This window comes from Schistocerca americana, chromosome 6, assembly GCF_021461395.2.
Source record: "Schistocerca americana isolate TAMUIC-IGC-003095 chromosome 6, iqSchAmer2.1, whole genome shotgun sequence".
Taxonomy (NCBI): Eukaryota; Metazoa; Arthropoda; class Insecta; order Orthoptera; family Acrididae; genus Schistocerca; species Schistocerca americana.
The window spans coordinates 313,438,369-313,459,673 of record NC_060124.1 but is presented as its reverse complement, the minus strand read 5'-3'; the positions used below and the strand labels follow the sequence as shown (position 1 = coordinate 313,459,673).

General features: G+C 38.9%; 1 protein-coding gene across 1 annotated transcript in view; it reads left to right on the top strand.

The window, feature by feature from the left end:
• LOC124619358 (ATP-dependent RNA helicase Ddx1) overlaps window positions 1-21,305 on the top strand; it is a 71,535-nt gene that overhangs the window by 13,152 nt on the left and 37,078 nt on the right. The window contains exons 3-6 of the mRNA XM_047145678.1: window positions 138-319; window positions 10,622-10,821; window positions 10,911-11,153; window positions 18,445-18,621. Coding sequence (XP_047001634.1) covers window positions 138-319; window positions 10,622-10,821; window positions 10,911-11,153; window positions 18,445-18,621 — 802 coding nt within the window. The remainder of the gene's footprint in view (window positions 1-137; window positions 320-10,621; window positions 10,822-10,910; window positions 11,154-18,444; window positions 18,622-21,305) is intronic.

Genomic DNA, 21,305 nt, shown 5'->3' with positions numbered 1-21,305 from the left:
GTGTTACGAATTATTTTGTAGCTTTAACTCAAACAAAAGTTGTTTCATGTATTGAAGCTTTAAGTGAACTTACATCAGCATATATTAATTACCAACAACAAAATCGTTGCTTAATAACCATGTCTGTGTATGTTAAGGTTACCAATGGACGTCCAGGCTGAGGCAATACCATTGATTTTGGGTGGTGGAGATGTTTTGATGGCTGCAGAAACTGGCAGTGGTAAAACTGGTGCCTTTTGTCTCCCAATAATTCAAATCGTCTGGGAAACTTTGAAGGATCTTGAGGCTGGCAAAGGCAGTAAAGTTATTGCTCAGACATGTGAGTAACAGTTATTGCTTTCAAAATATGTTTTGTGTTATTACACTAGTGTCAGCAATAAAGGAGAAGAATAAATTGCACACACCCTTACCACAATAATAATAATAAATCCATTTGGCTCAATTGTATAGTGCAGTTCTTTCGACTAGCTGCCACTTCAGGGATTTGTGCGCCCCACCTACTCTATAATCCTACCAGGGAAAATGGACCTACAGTTTAATGTGGAATGCAAACTACATGTCATTACTAGTGAATCTTCACCTCATCTAGAGGTGAAGGCTAAGTTGAAGGCAGACTATAATATTCTATGGTCTGGCTGAGATTTGATCCTGTAAACTTCTGGTTTCCATGCATGCACTTTATCAACAGACCGTCAAGCGAGACCTTCATGCTGTGAGTTCTGTCTTGTCTGGTATTACATTATTAATTCAATCAAATTACATTGTAGCTATCAGAGCCAAGCACATATTATATTAATCTACCACATATTTCTATAGCAAGTATTGTGACACAGTGCATAGTGCACACTTTTCATTTGAAGTATTGGAGTTAAATATTTATATTCTCATTTTACATTTGTATGTATATTGTAGCACCAAAGGACTGTATACCCTTTTATTTTCTGTGTTGTTTTAGGCTTCATTAAAAAATACAATATATGTTGATATGACACCTACACTGAGCCAAATATATAGGATGTACTGTAGCTCACTTTCTGTTGGTTTCCTGTATTGCTCTTGAATAATCTTAGCTTGTTAGTTACTTGTTTCCTATTGATTATTCCCGTTAATATGTATCTGAATCATTTTTATTTAATCTGAATGGCTAACAAATGGGTGTGAGGATACAAAGATATTTTTTGAATCAGTACATGCTAGGTAATAAAGTTAAGTCAAGTGTCAATTGATAAATGGAATAATTTTGCTTATATGACTGTGTAAAACAGTCATGGTATGCATGCGATTGCAGTTGATAGTATACCATAAGTGTTTTGTATAGTTAAGCACCAAAAGCAAAAATGCATCTTAATTGGTGAAATGTCATAAGAAGTCTATAATTACAGTTTTGACACGTGTTCACATGAGTACAGTGTGAAGGACATCCCAAAACTGAAACCACTGAGATTTAAAGTATAAAATGTTGTGACAGCCACCCCATTCACAAGACATATCCTTCAGTTTCCATACACTATCTTAGCAAAATTATCCAGTCACCCCTATGTAATTCAAAATTGACTAACAAATGCCATGAAAGGCAGACCTGCCAGTGTAAAAGGTGGGTAGTGTTGAGTTAGCAGACTTGGTCGATCAGGAGAGCTCAGCGAGAACATGGACTAATCAGTTGACGTCACTTGACTAATAAAATTGTGAAGTGGAAATGCGAAGGAATTGCAGTTAAACAGAGACAGGGCAGACCCTTGAGCACTGACAGACAGGGTCTGTCGAACATTGTGGAGGGTGGTTGTAAAAAAATCACATGAAATCTGTCAAAGGACGCTCTCATGAGTTCCAAACTGCAACTGGTAGTCCAGCTAGCACAGTGACTATGTGTAGGGAGTTAAAAAGAATGAGGTAGAATGGTCGAGCAGCTCCTCGTACATCACACATTTGTTGTGTCAGTGCTAAGTGATGGTTCAACGAGTGATTGGGAGTGATGGATCCGCTACACCCTGTGGAAGGTATGGTGTTAGCGAATGCTTGGAGAATGTTAAAAACTGTCATCTGTGATGCCAACAGGGAAATATAGAAGAGGTAGTATAATGGTAGGGAGGTGCTTTTTGCAGTGAGGATGCACTTAAGAAAACATTAAGTGCAGAAGAATAAAAACACGTTTTGCAGCATTGTGTACTACGTAAAGTAGAGGAACATTTCAGAGATGACCTTTTGTATCAGCATGACAATGCACTCTATCATAAAGCAGCATCTGTGAAGCAGTGATTTGTTTACAATAACATGACTGAAATGTACTGGCCTGTCCAGAGTCGTGACCTGAACCTAATAGAACACATTTCAAATGAGCTACAACGTCAATTTTGCTTCTGACCCCAACGTCCAACATCACCACTTACTCTGGTTTCTGCTTCTGATGAAGAATTGACTCCCATTCCTCCAGAGATATTCAAATGCCTCATAGAAAGTGTCCCTAGCAGAGTTCAAACCATCATGAAGATGAAGGGTGGACACACCCCATATTAATGTCCACCAATAGGTGTCCAAATACTTTTGATCAGATAGAGTATATTTTAGAGCTAAAGAAATTTTTGCTGTGAAGCATTTGAGAGTTCATTGAAGTTGTTCTTGTAATTGTAAATGAGTTTTTGGCGACCTTCTGGACTAACACTTCACATATAGAATGTGCTTATTGCAAAAACATTGAATAAAGTGTTTGGTCTAAGAGGGAACTTTATTGAAAAATAAGTGTCATTTTGACACTAAAAATGAATGAATATATCGTTAAAAATACTTCCTCCCAGGCTAGTAGTGAAGCATCAGTTAACACAATTGAGTACTGGGCTCTTTGCAATATGTATGTCACAGAATCCTCTGTGTTCTGGCATATCTTTAAGTACCTACCATTTCATCATAACCTTATACAAGGTTTACAAGGAGGACTGGTCAATATTCAGAGATATGAAAGGGATGCTCATTTGAAGCTAAAAATGTATGGACATATGCCCTATTCTTGAATTTTTTCTAAGATAGAATACATTTAATGCACATTTGTTTTTGGGCTTGTGGCACATACATATATGTCTTACACACCCAACCTCTTTGACATTTTATCCTGGTCTGAGCTACCTCTTTCATCATCTTTGCTTGAGATGTCATTCTGGTATTAAATTAGCCCATTGTACACCCAGTTGTCCGTGGTGAGTTGTGTGAATTAGTGCGAAGGATTGAGAATGTATCGTAGATAAGCATCAGTTAACTTGTCAAATGTTACATCTGGAGCATTGCAATGTATGGTGCAGAGACCTGGACGTTGAGGAAGGAAGATGAAAGAAGATTGGAGGTACTAGAGATGTGGATATGGAGAAAAACGGAAAAGTGAAATAGGAAGACCGTGTAAGGAATGAAGAAGTATTAAGAAGAGTTGGAGAAGAAAGAAATATGCTGGAAGTCATCAGAAAGAGAAAACTGAACTGGATTGGACACTGTTTGAGGAGGGACTGTTTATTGAATGAAGAAATAGAAGGAATGGTGGAGGGAAAAGGAGGAAGAGGAAAAAGGATATCGAATGCTGGACAATATCAAAGGAGACAAATATTCAGAAATGAAAAGATTGTCCATGGACAGACAAAAGTGGAAGAGGCTTAACCCATGACAAGACATGCTGTAAGGCAGAATACCATACTACCATTACTAACTGTGTTTGTACATGCAGTGGCTAAAATGCACTTATGAAGAGTATGCAGGTACGGTGTATGTGCATAGCATCTGCGACAGTAGTGCTCCGTCTGCTGTTGAATAATACCGTTGGACCATTCCGGCTGACGAATTTGTGATCGTTGAGCGTTTCTTCCAAATTCCCTTTTTTCTTCTGAAGTGTAGTTCAACAATCTGTGCAGGAACAGCAACACATTGTTGAATGATGCAGCATAGTCCTGCTACCAGCACCTCAACTTTCTGCAGCTGCAACGAACACATTAGATATAGATGATTTGTGCCTGTTTTACATACAGCCATGTATCAATGTCCAACGAACACATTAGATATAGAAGATTTGTGCCTTGTTTTACATACAGCGTGTCCACAATATTTATATTGGTGCCAATGCCACATGACTGGAATTTCGTCACTGGTTAAATGCCAGTCATCTGTTTCTGTCAAAATTATTCACTGATACAGCCATGTTTACATGAAGGGAATCCACACACAAAATAATCATCAGTGGTTGCAGGAAAATCCACATGCTTCAGTAGAAACCAGGTTTGTTTTTTGAACGGTGTCTGGTGGGACGTTATTGGTAACAAGTTGATAGCTGCAGTCATTTCAGAAGAATGAATGACAGGCAGATTTTCTTGCATTTTTCGGGAAATTTGTTTGTAGAACACCTTGAGAATGTTTCTTTGTCCATGCAGGCTGCAGTGTACTTCCAGCAGGACAGAGCCTCCACATTTTACCAGATTTTCTAGGGAACGTCTCAGCTGCACTTAACTTAATCAGTGGACTGGCCTTGGTAGTACTATTAACTGGCTACCAAGATTGCCAGGCCTCATGCCATTAGACTTTAGTTTGTGGGGGTTTGATGAAGTCTGCGGTCTGCAAACGAAAGGTGATTAAGTGAAATAAAGTGCTTGTTTTCCTCGTGACTCCTGCTGCCATCATCAGGAAATGTGCAGAGACACTCAGACAACCAACATTACATGTTCTCCCTAGAGTACACAGTTAACACTGGGATATTCAAACATGTATTGTGAGCTGTACAATAGCTAGATTGTGACATGTATGATAATGCTTAGAGGTCCTTAGATGTCAATGTGTTAAAAATATGAATTTTCAACTGACACTTTGTTGTAATGTTTACTACCTCTTGTACATGTGTAAACTAGATGAAGTGGTGTACAATACAGAAAATCAATAACAATGTACATTAAATATATTCTATCACTGAAAATGTTTGGACTAGGGTGTGTGTCCATATGAAGTTTTTTGCTTCAAATGATTGTTACTTTCATATCCCTCAGCACTAACTACTCCTTGTGGGACACTGTGTGTACAAAGATGAGTATGTATTTTCTAACGGCTTTGGAAGATAATTTGATACCCAAACTTCCACTTCTTTTACGAGATGACTTACTTGAGACGCTCGGCCGACCTTCCTTGCTGGTTAGCCTGCTGCTGCAAACTCTTTTACCTCTTCTCCAAAGTATGCTGCTAGGTACAGGAATCTCTTAAGACTCTTTCTACTCACAAAAATAAGTAGACATACAAAGTTTCGTTTGCTTCAACTAACGACGTATATTTGAATTTCACACATTTTACAAATCCCACTCTTCACATAAATATAAACTGTTTAGTAAGTCTTTCCTGTCTCCAAATGTCAGAAACAAAATAATTTACATATAAGAGGAAGGTGGCTTAAAAACCCTGTCCATTCTCAACATGAATCGGAATACCCATCTTCCCTTCAGCAAGGCTAAGACAAGAGTTTTTCCCAAGAGTACCTTCTCAACTGTTCCTTTTTCACTATTATCACAGAGTTACATAAATACTCCGTGGTCCTCTCATATGCACTTTCTCTGAAACTTCCATGGATTGCCCGACAGGTACTTGTTGTTGCCGTTTGACCGCTGTGTCTACATTCTCCTCGCGACTGAATTTTAAACCTGCACACACAAACACATGATGTGCAGTAGGAAGGATTCTATCACCCCACCCTCACTTCTAAAATATCGTTACTAACAACAATTTTCCCTTGTATGGTGTAATTAAAACATTTTGCTGTGCAAATTGGAACTTTTCACCCATAGTACTACGTCACTGTTTCTTCTCTTGCAGACTTCCCACTAACTGCAAAAGTGTTGCCAATGCAGGATTTTGTGCGTGAACTAAGTCTTGATTATGTCTCATAAATGTTCAATGGGATTCATGTCGGGTGATCTGGGTGGCTAAATCATTCACTTGAATTATCCAGAATGTTCATCAAACCAATTGCAAACAGTTGTAGCCTGGTGACATGGCGCATTGTCATCCATAAAAATTTTGTCGTCGTTTGGGAACATGACATCCATCAGTGGCTGCAAATGTTCAAGTAGCCAAATATCCAGAGGACCAGTCCATTCCATGTAAACACAGCCCACACCATTATGGAGCCGCCAACAGCTTGCACAGGGCCTTGTTGACAACCTGGGTCCGTGGTCTTGTGGCGTCTGACCTTACTTGAATCTTACCAACTGAAATCAGGATTTATCTGATGATGAGGCCACGGTTTTCCAGTCAGCTAGGTCCAATCAGTATGGCAATGAGGCTGGAGAGGCACTGCAGCAATGTTGTGCTGTTAGCCAAGCCACTCACATAGGGTGTCTGCTGCCATAGCCCATTAATGTCAAATTTTGCTGTGCTGCCCTAATGGATATGTTCAATATGTCCCCACATTGATTTCTATGGTTATTTCACACAGTTTTGCTTGTCTGTTAGCAGTGACAACTTTACGCGAACGTCACTGTTCTTGGTAGTTAAGTGAAAGCCTTTGGCAACTGTGTTGTCCATGGAAAGAGGTTATGCCTGAAATTTGGCATTCTCGGCGCACTCTTGACACTGTGGATATCGGAATGTTGAATTCTCGTAACGGTTTCTGAAACGGAGTGTCCCATGTGTCTCCAAGTACCATTCTGCTTGCAAAGGCTGTTAATTCCCTTCGTGCTGCCATAACCACGTTGGAAAGCTTCTCACATGAAACACCTGAGAACGAATTATAGCTCTACCAACGCACATGTAGGTGATACTACCACCACCTGTATATGTGCATATCACTATCCCATGACTCTTGTCAACTCGGTGTATATTATCCGCCGTTGGTGGTGGCCTTTTGTATGAAAACACAGTGGGAAGGTAACTGTCTCAGCTGATTTTACAAACAAAATTGTGTAACGCAATTGTATCAAAATATTAATTCATACATGCGTCTGATTCAAAAGGAATGTCTTCAGAGAACTCAACATAATCTTGGCACATTGAAAAATTGAAAGCTTCCATTCTAGTCATGGTATTGTACTTATTTCTGAAAGGAGCAGAAATCAAATCATTGCCCTAACATCCTGATTAAGTTTCTAAAGTTTATTAAAAAAAGAAATCAACTGAATCTGTGATGGGTCTGTAAGTAAGCTATTCCTGTTTTTCCAACAGAACTAATGTTAGACCATTTGCTTGCAGTTGCTTCCCTCTACTCCTGAATTAATCTTTTTGTTGCCCTCGTAACCTCTGTAATATTATGGTAAGACTGTGCCTAGTGCCTCAAAACTATCCATCTCTTTTGCCTATGTTGTCAAAAAGTCATATGTAGAAAACTATTAACCATCAATATTTACCTTATTGTCATAACATGGTGTACATACAATCCAAAAGTTTACCCCCTCCCCCTGAGAGCCTACCAGCATTCATGTCAGTGACAGAGTTACTTGTTGCGTATGTGAACAGTCCACCACATTATCAAGGAAAATGAATAGTAATAAGTGGATTGTACTAGTAGAAAAGAGCATTTAACTTCAAACCAAATTCTTATTATCATTCAACTGCAACTCCTCAAATAAAAGTGCAACTGGTGCTCTTATTTGATTGCAAACCTTCACTGTATGTGCATACATGTGTGTAAAGATTTGAGTTTTCACTCTTCATGCCCTCTTCTTGTTGCAGATGTGGTCGCCTTAGTTCTGAGTAAAGTGTGTTAATCTCATTGAATGTCACACATTAGATTCTTGAGTTCTTGTGTGTGGTAACTAGTCCTGTCAGGGGGTAGGAAATTTGGTCAGTTCAGCTTTAAAATGTTTTTTCCAAATGGCATCAAGAATTGTTGTGTATAGTTATAAGGCTGTTGATTCTAGACCACGGTATAAAATACATCAAACAGAGAACATAATCCATTATTATCATTATTATTATTATTATTATTACCTACCAGCTTCAAAATTCACTCATTTAGTTGCTTCAGTGCATCAAATTGCCTTACACTAAAGTGATACAATGGTTTGCATGGAAGAAATGTTAGAATGATAGTGCTGCTAGAGACAAATTTAACTGTTTGTCCACCCCTTACTGAAATCAATGAAATACAGTCAATTCAATAATTTTTCTCATGGTGACTTTAGAAGTGACCTGTTTCTTGCTCCATCTCTTGGGTACAGGCTGCCTGAAATCATGTATTGTCCATACGCACAAAGATTTTTAATATGGAAGTAATCCCCACCAACACGGTGTCAACATTAATTTTATCTGGTACTAGTGTTGAGTTGTTGGGTACTGCCAGTTGACATACAAATGTCAATAGACTGCGAATCAGACTCTTAATGTGTGTGTGTAGTTGTGCTCTCAAATTTAGTTGAGAACTAGTTGTAAGTGAAATTTGTTGTTAGGGTTACTCAGAATGCAAACAGTTAGTATCATTAACAGTTGGCAATTGAATTTACTGGAGGACACTGTTATTGGAGAAGATGGACTACTTTTGAATCCATCAGGAACTGCCTTGTCCATTGTATTAATTACAGTGATCGGTGGCACAAGATAACAAAATTAAGGGACTCTGAACGGAATGTGTGGAGAACAGTCTGCTAGCCATACAGATGAAAAAAGTCACTCTAACAAGATTGAAAATATGGGCACTGTGCATTAATATACAGGCACATTTGGTGTTAAAAGGGCTCACTACTTTTCAATGTTTGTGCTGTACCAGCCACATTGCGTCACAGTTCTAATCGTGTTTTATATATTGACAAGAAAACATACCTCCAGGTTGGTGGACACACCTGCACTGTGTTCACTGGTGTGAGTTGTGCAAATTTTAGAATTCTGTATGGAGTTGTTTGTTATAGGTAATTGTAAGCAGATTATGATTTTGCCTAGTGGCTCACTCGCCCACTTTCATTAATCAAATAACATCTATTTTCTGTCAGGAATTCGTTTATGTATGTATTGTTGCTCCCTTCAAAAATAAATTTTAACCCTACAATTGGGGAGGGGGGACTAAATAGTCAATTTGTCTCTGTGTATTAGGGTTGCTCCAAAAGAAAGGCACTATTTCTTTAAATATCCAATTTATTTTCCATATCTTCAATATTTTTATAGTATGTGGATGCCTTACTGAGAGACAGTGTCATTTTTTCACATAATTTCTGTCCCTTTCAATTGTCCTAGTCCACTGCGAACCTAGGGCTTGTATACTTACACATTAGGATTCAGGAGCAGCACCTTTGAGCCACTGTTTAGCAGCCTTCACAAGATAGTTGCAATCTTCAAATCTCATTCCGCTAAGGGATTACTTCAGTTTTCCAAAGTGGTATTTGTCACATAGTGCCGGATCGGAGCTGTAGTGTGGATATATTTCCATGTTGTCTACCCAAGCTTTGTGATCTCAGTGGTGGTTTTCGCACTGGCGTGTGAACGGACGTTACTACGCAACAGATAAACATCGTGTTTTTGCCAATGTTGTCAAATGCAACACATTCAAGCATGAAGTTTTTTATTGCTTGCTACAGGCAATGGTCCTTCTGAATCAAAAATACACAGTAGCCACCACTTCTCCAGCTGAAGATGCGGTTTTGTGTTGCTTCTCCTTTGGCAAGTTTGCATTATGCTATTCTGTCACTTGCCTTTTCATCTCAGGTTCAGAGTGATGCAACTAGGTTTCATCTCCCTTCACAATTCTTGCAAGCAAGTCATCTTCAAAATTTTCGTACTGTTCCAAAAGTTCACTGTGCAGTTGCCTTGCATGTTTCTTTTTGGGCATCCATCAGCACTTTGGAAAACTCCTAGTGCAAACTGTTTTCAGCTTCAACTGTCTCAATATTATGCACGTACTTGCTACTTCTTCTACTCCAACTCAGAATGACAGTTTGTTCACTGTTAAGCATTTGTAAGCAAAATCAGATCATGAATACGCTGCACGTTGTCAGTGCAGTGGTCAGTCTGCCGCTCTGCGGAAGGTCCTTGACTATCGCCACTTCCACATTCACCAGGGATAATCTGCTGGCCCAGCAACTTACTTTCCTTCTATGGAAAGTTATCATCCCCATACATCTTCTTCAGTCTTGTGTGATCGTTTGCCACTGTCTCATGCTCACAATACAGGATGCACATAGAGTGCAGCAGGCATCTTGATGGAGTGCTGTGACAGCGCAACTTGTGGAAACTGGTTGAATTGCAGTTGAGTGCAAGTGGCAAAAATGTATTGATGACCGCTGTGAATAGCGAAGGTGTAGAACAGAAGGTTTTTTTTTTTTTGGGGGGGGGGGGGGGGGGGGAGGTAATGCATTACTTTTGGAGTGACTCTCATATAACATGTTATTTTACTGCCACTTTACGTTTACATGTTGTTTTTTGTGGGTATTCAGAAGAATAACAGATTTGATACTTGTCAAAGGCAGGCAGCTGACTGCTTCTTCGAAAAGTATAAGAACCCTTCTTCACTTTCTATAACATTTCAACCAATCAGGCATTTCATTCTTGGTGCATTTAAGGAATTACTTATATTGCATGTAAGGCATTTCTTATAGTGGCTTTACATTAATGTTTGTTTCATGCCATTTTAGAAACTTTAAATAATTCAACAAGACGGTCAACTATAATCATAAGCTTTCTCTCTTCTTAGCACCACACTGGACCCTCAGTTTCTTTGATAGGGGTCATGCAATGGCTGTAACACCAGATGGACTGAGGTGTCAATCACGGGAGCAGAAGGAATGGCATGGATGTAGAGCAACGAAAGGTGTCCAAGGGAAGGGTCGTTACTATTACGAGGCAACAGTTACTGATGAAGGCTTGTGCAGAGTTGGGTGGTCCACACTACAGGTCAGCATGACAACACATACAGCAAAAAAATTAAGTTTCACATTTTACAGGATTTGTTGTTCTAAACTGAAATAAATTTGATTTTGAAGGCTAACCTCGATCTTGGAACTGACAAATTTGGCTTTGGATTTGGAGGCACTGGGAAGAAATCAAACAACAAACAGTTTGACAGCTATGGTGAAGAATTTGGGATCCATGACACCATTGGGTGCTTTCTTGATTTGGACTCAGGGGAAATAAAGTTCTCAAAAAATGGTGTTGATTTAGGCAAGGCTTTCTCAATTCCACCGCAAATAAAAAACTCTGCATTCTTCCCAGCAGTTGTTCTAAAGGTAAGTGTGTGTGTGTGTGTGTTCAAGCTTAATTAAGAAATGAGGAAATCAGTATTCCAACCTTACTCTTGCTCTATCTATAGTATACATGTGTCACTTGCCTACTACGTGTGAAAGAAGAGTGTGCATTTCAAGATTTCCTATGGCGTGTCCTCGTACCACCTTTAATTAATTTGATTTAAGTGATTGCTTGTCTATAGTTTTATTTTGTTATTTCTATCCTGGAATGGCCTTTGTAACCAAATTACTCTTCTGTTGTGTCAGCTTTCTTAATAGAAAGAATGGCGTACCGTGATATTGTGTTCCACAGTGTTGTCTTCAAAATGCTACAATGATCTACATTATCAAATACATTGTTTCTGGAGAGCAGAAATTTTGTTGGCTCTCAAAGCAAATGATTTGTCATACATTACAAAGAATTCTAAGAAGCACTGTGATGCTCCTGGTGGAAAACTTACTGTGTGCTTCTGTTAATGGTCAGATTGATCTAGATATGACAAGAGCTTGGTGTTTGTGATTTAACTTCACACAGTGCCACATTTGAAGAAATAAGTGTACTAATGAGGAGGTTTGTGGAAAAGCTTTACGTAACAGACTGTCTACTACACTGTTCATTCAGATAGTTAGGAGGGTTTCAGAGGTTAGCATCAAGCTCAAGGCCGCTCAGGCTGAGTATCAGTCACTCGAGAGTGCTGTAGCAATGGGGAAGACTATTGTCTGGTGTACCTCCAGTAAGTGAATCCTTGGAATTATTTTGGCATATAGTGCTGCCATCTGAGAGACCATATTATAAGGAGAATTGAATGTTAATTGTAAGCAGAACACTCACTGGCACAGTAATATGTGATTCAGTCTGTATTTTGGTGCGAATAAATGCTTAAAATTATGCATTTTCCAATATGAATGTCATTACAGGGAAAAAAGACCTAAACCTATTTATCAGACAAAAACTGTTTATGTTGATGTCCATATATAAAACTCACAAAGTGAAGGCTAGAAACTGTATTGATGTAGACAAAAAGATGCAAACATTGTAAATAACGAAGACAAAGTATCAAGAAAATCGGCAACCAGACAACAAAGAACATAAAATCTTGAAGTCAGTAGATGATCAATCAGCTTCTGAAAAGGGGTAGGGAGGGGGAAGATTGTGGTTTTTTCCTCACTTATCAACAAAGGCTCAGTAGCTCTAAACACAAGTTGCTACATTTTAATGCATTTTATTTCATTTACATCTATACCCTGGTAATTACTGTGAAGCACGAGGCAGGGTGCTTTTTTTCCATTCCGTTCACATAGGGAGCATGGGAAGAATGATTGCTTAAGTGTGTGTGTGTGTGTGTGTGTGTGTGTGTGTGTGTTTTTGTTTTTGTGTGTGTACTGTAATTACTGTAATCTTATCTTCGTGATCCGTATGGGATATCAACAATGTAGGAAAAGATAGATTGCTACTTACTGCAAAGAAGACACATTAAGTTGCGGACAGGCACAGTTAAAAACACTCGCATATAGCTTTTGGCCATAGCCTGCATCAGTAGAGAGAGAGAGACTAGCAATCTATCTTTCTCTACGTTGTTGATTTTCCTACCTGGAGTCTCCATTGCTTGATCCCTATGGGGGCAATACATAGGGGTTGAATTTCTTTCCTAGATTCATCACTTAAAATTGGTTGGTTGATCACATCTCAAATCATACAGGCCATGTCAACTCATGGTCGTGAATTTCTCTGGAAAAAATATATATTAGACCTCTATATCATAAGTGTTGAGAAATAAAGTATTTTCATTTTATCTTAATTTTGTAAATTGTACAGCCTTTTGAAAAATGTATGTTTTGTAAATAACTCTTAAAACAGTAGTGAACAAAAAAATAAAACTAATAAACCAAAAGTACTGGAGACCTGACATATTTTTGGGTTAAAGCTCCATCTTAGTGTATTGAAATTTAGTTGACGCCTGCACACTTATGGACTTGCCTCAACTTACAAACTTAAGACAAAATACAAAATTAAAGTTAATTTTTCTCTTAATTTTTTTTCTAATTTGGAAAGTCACAGAATGCCAAATTATCAGATACTACTGATGTAATTATAAACAGTATCTTCTCTGCTCCAGCTATCTGTAAATATTTATTACTAAAATTGTAAAAAAATTAATTTTTTATGAGTATTTATGAATTATTTAATTGAAAAACCCCCATCCAAAAACTTTTGAGAATTAAACAAAATATTATTTGTCAGTGAAAACACAGTGGGCAATATTTTTCTGTGTAAAGTGTTAAAAATTTTTCAACATTCTGCATATTTCACATCACTGAATTTCTAGTGTAAAATATGCATGTTGGCACACTGTTTCCAGCACTCTTCTGTTTATAACAAACGAGTTATAACTTGCACATAAACCATTCTACAGCGAGTTTTGTGTTTGGTTTGAACTTTTTTGTTAGATACAGTGTCAGTGAGGAAATACAATAGTGAAAGTGAGGTGTGTGAACTATGAAAAAAGACACAAGAAGGCAGTGTTTAATAAAAGTGAAAAACACTTTACAGTTGTTGGAAATCTGTCAAAGGTATTCCAGAAATATCTTTATCTCCAAGCAACAGTATTAAGATCGCATCCATTGTGCAGGAATTGCTACATTCACTACGAGAAGAAATTTAATGACAACCCACCTGAACGATCACTACTACCCAAATGTGAAACTGAAGAAAACAGTGCAGATGGTTATATTCCTGGGTGTGAAGTTGTTATTGCATTGTAGGTTAGTGTTTCTGCTGTAGCCCCTACTATATCCCCCCTTAAACGTCCAGGAAAGGTAAGAAGCACAAGAAGAAAACAATATGTAAAAAGAAATGTGGAAGAAATTGAAACAAGTTTTACACAAGCAAAATCTTCAAAACTTTGTGGAGTTTATAATGTCGATGCACTTGAGAACCTGAGATAGTGATATATGCACGAAATGTGATATGTGGTTTCAAATCCTAAATACTGATATTCAGCAGTGACCTACATTGAGAAGGTACAGTTACTGATACCAAGTAGCTACTCTAAGCAGCAGATACAGAAGTACATACCCACTTTATCACATTGATTTCAAAAGCTCATAAAATGAAGAATGAGAAAAGCATGCCCAGATTCTTACTGTGGGCATCCATCGCAAGATGATATGCTTACTACTGTTCTGGAATATCACCTAACCAGGCTGATGTTACCTCTGTTAGTGAAAACGGTGAAAAAGTTAAGAAGGTAAAAAGATATATGACAAAATCGATAAGAGAAATATCTCATAATGAAAAAGGAGAACCTGAATTTAAAAATTGGTCTTACAAAATTCTACTCCTTACGACCAAAATGGATAAAAAGCCAGCCAGTGAAGGAAGTATGCACATGTATTTACTGCACTAATTTGAAACTTGTTTGTTTCATACTAAGCAGTGTCACAGGAAAGAAGTACACAGCTGGTGCTGAAGTGATGACTGTTGAAGCATTGCACGTTCAGGATACTGACAGTGACGTAACCTATGCATTGTGGGAGGGAAGAGAGTTGGTGAAGAAGACAATAGAGCCAGAGAAGTTTGTTACAGAGGTTAAGCATTGGGTCGTGTGATCATCATATCTGGAGGATTCAGAGACAGGCCATAGCAGAAGTAAAGCCAGTCACATTTCAGAATACTGACATATTTCTTCAACTCGACTTTGCTGAGAAATGTGGTCTGTTGCTTTGCAGAATGAAATTCAAAATTACCACTGACAAACCACAGGTATAAACATACACGTGTTGCTCGCTTTCTTGGAATATCACACTGTTTTGATATTGTCAGTGATGATCTCATTCATGACATTGCACATGCATGCTATGCTGTCAGCATGATAATTGATGACTGGAAGCCATGCATTTCCTAAAATGTGTATATGACTGATGGTGCAGCATCTCATTTTAAAAACCACTTTCAGCTTTATGAGTGCAGGACTTAAGACAAAAAAATTGATATTTACAGCTGCAGGTCATGGAAAAAGTGCATGTGATGGGGTAGGAGATCTCTTAAACATCTTGCAATCTGCAGCATGAGGCTGTTGATGCTACAAGGGATGCTGCTGGATTTACACACTATATCAAAATTAGTAACAAAATGAAACTTTTTAATGCTAAATGAAAGTACATTAAGGGAATTCCATTTTAAAAAAGAGAGAAGAGTGGTCTACTATGAAGCCTGTGGTAGGAATTCAGATCCCAGAGTGGCACATACATTGCAAGAACGGTTATCCACGAAATGCAGCCTGTTACTGTGTATGAAATGCAGAAACCACAGTGTACATTAGAAGACTTTGCAGTGAGCCACTTCATTTCTTGAGTGCATGACAATTAGTGGTGGGTGGGACAAATAATAAGTATGTCTCATGAGCTGTGAGATATAACCGTCTCCCATGACACCTCATGCTCCTGCTAATGCTTTGAAATGACCATCATCAAAAGATCAGTGTGCGATTTCCATTTCCCAAGTACTGCTCTTGTTGGATCATCTTTGCCTGTGTGCAAACTCAGCTCAGCTGTACAAGTTCAATGACAAGCAGATGAAAAAAACAAATGAACTCTTTTCAACAGTGTAGTATTGATTGTTACATTGTAGGCAATTTTAATCCATCGAAAGTCCTGAAAAAGTAAAATCATGATAGAGGACAATAATAATCAGTGAATAATATCATAAAAAGAAAAGTGGGTATAAGTATTCTGCATCTCATTTTTGTTATAAAATGCTTTTGAACAAGATTATGAATTATTTTCTCAGTCACGTATAATATTGTAAAGTAATTATTTTGATTCAGAAATACCAGTTTTTCATGGCATTTACTTAAAATCAGCGATCAATATTGACCTTGAGAGTAGAGCTAGGTCTACCTACAAAATTTTTCACATTTTGTACAGACAAGTATTGCCCACTCTGATGGTACATTCCCAAAGTACATTGACCAGCTAATGTACCATGATGTTTTTAGAACATTTAGGATGGAGGCTTTGGGGAAAATAATTTCTAAATAACCAAAAAATTTCGGATTCTTTCATCTTTATGTACAAATATTTTGACAGTTTAAAAATTTCATGCGTTAACATCATAACTGACAGCAGTCCTTCCACTTTGCCATTTCACATGACAGTTAACATTCTGTGACTATTCATATTTTCAAAACATAACTCTGTAATTTACAAAAGTTACAAATTTTCATCGTTTATTATTCTAAAGAAAAAGGAAAAGAAGAAAAGCTCAGAAGTATATTCATCATGCCTCATAGTATGGGGAACAAAGTATTTATTGGAAATAAATTCAGATCTGGATCACTTTTGGTTTCGTACCATCTACATCTACATCCATACCATCTACATCTACATCCATACTCCGCAAGCCACCTGACTGTGTGTGGCGGAGGGTACCCTGAGTACCTCTATCGGTTCTCCCTTCAGTCTCGTATTGTTCGTGGAAAGGAGGATTGTCGGTATGCTTCTGTGTGGGCTCTAATCTCTCTGATTTTATCCTTCGCAAGATATACGTACGAGGGAGCAATATACTGCTTGACTCTTCGCTGAAGGTATGTTCTCGAAACTTTAACAAAAGCCCGTACCGAGCTACTGAGCGTCTCTCCTGCAGAGTCTTCCACTGGAGTTTATCTATCATCTTCGTAACGCTTTCGCGATTACTAAATGATCCTGTAACGAAGTGCGCTGCTCTCCGTTGGATCTTCTCTATCTCTTCTATCAACCCTATCTGGTACGGATCCCACACTGCTGAGCAGTATTCAAGCAGTGGACGAACAAGCATACTGTAACCTACTTCCTTTGTTTTCAGATTGCATTTCCTTAGGATTCTTCCAATGAATCTCAGTCTGGCATCTGCTTTACCGACGATCAACTTTATATGATCATTTCATTTTAAATCACTCCTAATGCGTACTCCCAGATAATTTATGGAATTAACTGCTTCCAGTTGCTGACCTGCTATTTTGTAGCTAAATAATAAGGGAACTATCTTTCTATGTATTCGCAGCACATTACACTTGTCTACATTGAGATTCAATTGCCATTCCCTGCACCAGGTGTCAATTCGCTGCAGATACTCCTGCATTTCAGTACAATTTTCCATTGTTACAACCTCTCGATACACCACAGCATCATCTGCAAAAAGCCTCAGTGAACTTCCGATGTCATCCACAAGGTCATTTATGTATATTGTGAATAGCAACGGTCCAACAACACTCCCCTGCGGCACACCTGAAATCACTCTTACTTCGTAAGACTTCTCTGCATTGAGAATGACATGCTGCATTCTGTTATCTAGGAACTCTTCAATCCAATCACACAATTGGTCTGGTAGTCCATATGCTCTTACTTTGTTCATTAAACGAGTGTGGGGAATTGTATCGAACGCCTTGCGGAAGTCAAGAAACACGGCATCTACCTGTGAACCCGTATCTATGGCCCTCTGAGTCTCGTGGACAAATAGCGCGAGCTGGGTTTCACATGACCGTCTTTTTCGAAACCCATGCTGATTCCTACAGAGTAGATTTCTAGTCTCCAGAAAAGTCATTATACTCGAACATAATACGTGTTCCAAAATTCTACAACTGATCGACGTTAGAGATATAGGTCTATAGTTCTGCACATCTGTTCGACGTCCCTTCTTGAAAACGGGGATGACCTGTGCCCTTTTCCAATCCTTTGGAACGCTACGCTCTTCTAGAGACCTGCGGTACACCGCTGCAAGAAGGGGGGCAAGTTCCTTCGCGTACTCTGTGTAAAATCGAACTGGTATCCCATCAGGTCCAGTGGCCTTTACTCTTTTGAGCGATTTTAATTGTTTCTCTATCCCTCTGTCGTCTATTTCGATATCTACCATTTTGTCATCTGTGCGACAATCTAGAGAAGGCACTACAGTGCAGTCTTCCTCTGTGAAACAGCTTTGGAAAAAGACATTTAGTATTTTGGCCTTTAGTCTGTCATCCTCTGTTTCAGTACCATTTTGGTCACAGAGTGTCTGGACATTTTGTTTTGATCCACCTACTGCTTTGACATAAGACCAAAATTTCTTAGGATTTTTTCAATTTTCCCTTTCAGTGCAACATTTTCACAAATATTCTCATTTAAAGAAGTCTGTAGTGTTTTATTTATATTTGAAATAGTGGTGTGACACATTCACTCTAGATCTGTATGATTTGAGATGAAATTGTGCAGTTCATCTGTTGATGTAACTAAGGTAGTGTTGAAAGTATAAACTACTAATCCATTTTAATGTTATATACAGAATGCAGAGATGTCATTCAATTTTGGGACACAACCTTTCAAACATCCACCAACTGATGGATATTTGGCCATTTGTGAAGCTCCTAAAGAATATGTAAAGCAAAATGAAACTGGAACTGGCGCTGCTTCATCACAGAGCAAGTCAGTGAAGAATGCTCCTCAGGCAATTGTTATAGAGGCAAGTGGTCTGCTATTAAAATTAATAAGAATATTTGAGTAATATGCAGTGTAAGTAGGACTTATTATTGCTGAAGAAATAAGTTTGATTTTCTGTGTGCATCATTTATTTTGCCATCAGATGTCATGAAGAATATTGCAAGTGCAAGGTAAATATTGTATAGGATATTATGTGCATTTCTTTGAAAGCTAGAAACTGTAATGACACTAGACAGCATTTTGCTTACAGTATTTTTGATGTAGGGCTGGGTGGGGTAGTTTGAAATGATTTACTAGCTTCCTATATTCAAATGAGTTATTTTTGTAATTTTTAGATGTAGTAGGCCTGAAATACAAACTCTGCTCTCTGATTATTAATCTGTTGATTCTAACTGTCACTTGTTTACTTTTACCATATGTCTTCACATTTATCCCAGGTAAGGAGTGAATGGAAACAGCAATCTCAGAAGTGTGGCATGTATATGGATTTGCCAGCAGGAGTAACTGTAAACCAACACTTGCAAGAGTTTGACCAATGTGTATGTTGCTAAGAAATGACACACCTGCTCTGTAGTACTCGTCAAACACCTGACTAGATGAAATCTTCTGAAATCTTGATTCAACACCAACCTCTACTAAATCAGTCCTCAGACAGCTGCAATAAGATTTTATTAAACATTGACTGTAGATCAAATGAGATTCTTCATTTATACAACAAAAAGACTGTTCCACACTCAGCTTTCACCCAAAGTTTTCTTCAGAAAAGAAAGGAAAACAAATCCATCCACATAAGCAGGTACACCTCATTCATACATGATCACTATCTATGCTTGATCTAGCCAGGCTGCAACTCTTGCATTGTTTCAATGTGGTAGTAGGGGCTGGGAAGACGGAGGCAGGGACTAAGATGTGGCTGGGCAAGACTTACAGGTGACAGCCACTGCCCCTAGTTCCTGTATGATCCACCAGACAGTGCTCTTTTCTCCCACCATCCATACCCCACTCTCAAGTGCCTGCTTTCTTTCAGTGCAAGAGTTGCAATCGAGTCAGAGTGCTGGGGTAGTTTTAACGTGTGGGTGAGGTGTGCTGTTTTGTTTCCATTGTCCCTATCTGCAACTCAACATGTCACATTTACAGTCAATGACAGTCTATCCTTTCATAATTGTTGATATTCCAATCTGGACATCCATTGTTTGTTCATTTATATATTACACTAGTATGGTTTTTCCCATTGGTCAAATTATTTTTTTTTTTTTAATTTTTTTTTATTTTATTTTATTTTTTTTTTTTTTAATTCTTACCAATAAAATACCAGAAAACTTTGCATCCTCTCACACTGTGCTAAGACTTCTGAACAGTTTCCTGAATGAGTATATCAATATTTACAGTTAATTTATCAAAAAACAAAGATGATGTGACTTACCAAACGAAAGCGCTGGCAGGTCGAAAGACACACAAACAAACACAAACATACACACAAAATTCAAGCTTTCGCAACAAACTGTTGCCTCATCAGGAAAGAGGGAAGGAGAGGGAAAGACGAAAGGATGTGGGTTTTAAGGGAGAGGGTAAGGAGTCATTCCAATCCCGGGAGCGGAAAGACTTACCTTAGGGGGAAAAAAAGGACGGGCATACACTCGCACACACACACATATCCATCCACACATATACAGACACAAGCAGACATATTTGAAGACAAAGAGTTTGGGCAGAGATGTCAGTCGAGGCGGAAGTGCAGAGGCAAAGATTATGTTGAATGACAGGTGAGGTATGAGTGGCGGCAACTTGAAATTAGCGGAGATTGAGGCCTGGTGGGTAACGGGAAGAGAGGATATATTGAAGAGCAATTTCCCATCTCCGGAGTTCGGATAGGTTGGTGTTGGTGGGAAGTATCCAGATAACCCGGACGGTGTAACACTGGGCCAAGATGTGCTGGCCGTGCACCAAGGCTTGTTTAGCCACGGGGTGATCCTCATTACCAACAAACACTGTCTGCCTGTGTCCATTCATGCGAATGGACAGTTTGTTGCTGGTCATTCCCACATAGAATGCATCACAGTGTAGGCAGGTCAGTTGGTAAATCACGTGGCTCTGCCTTTGATCATGTACACCTTCCGGGTTACAGGACTGGAGTAGGTGGTGGTGGGAGGGTGCATGGGACAGGTTTTACACCGGGGGCAGTTACAAGGGTAGGAGCCAGAGGGTAGGGAAGGTGGTTTGGGGATTTCATAGGGATGAACTAACAGGTTACGAAGGTTAGGTGGATGGCGGAAAGACACTCTTGGTGGAATGGGGAGGATTACATGAAGGATGGATCTCATTTCAGGGCAGGATTTGAGGAAGTCGTATCCCTGCTGGAGACCCACATTCAGAGTCTGGTCCAGTCCCTGAAAGTATCCTGTCACAAGTGGGGCACTTTTGTGGTTCTTCTGTGGGAGGTTCTGGGTTTGAGGGGATGAGGAAGTGGCTCTGGTTATTTGCTTCTGTACCAGGTCGGGAGGGTAGTTACGGGATGCGAAAGCTGTTTTGTGGTTGTTAGTGTAATGGTTCAGGGATTCCGGACTGGAGAAGATTCGTTTGCCACGAAGACCTAGGCTGTAGGGAAGGGACCGTTTGATGTGGAATGGGTGGCAGCTGTCATAATGCAGGTACTGTTGCTTGTTGGTGGGTTTGATGTAGACGGACGTGTGAAGCTGGCCATTGGAC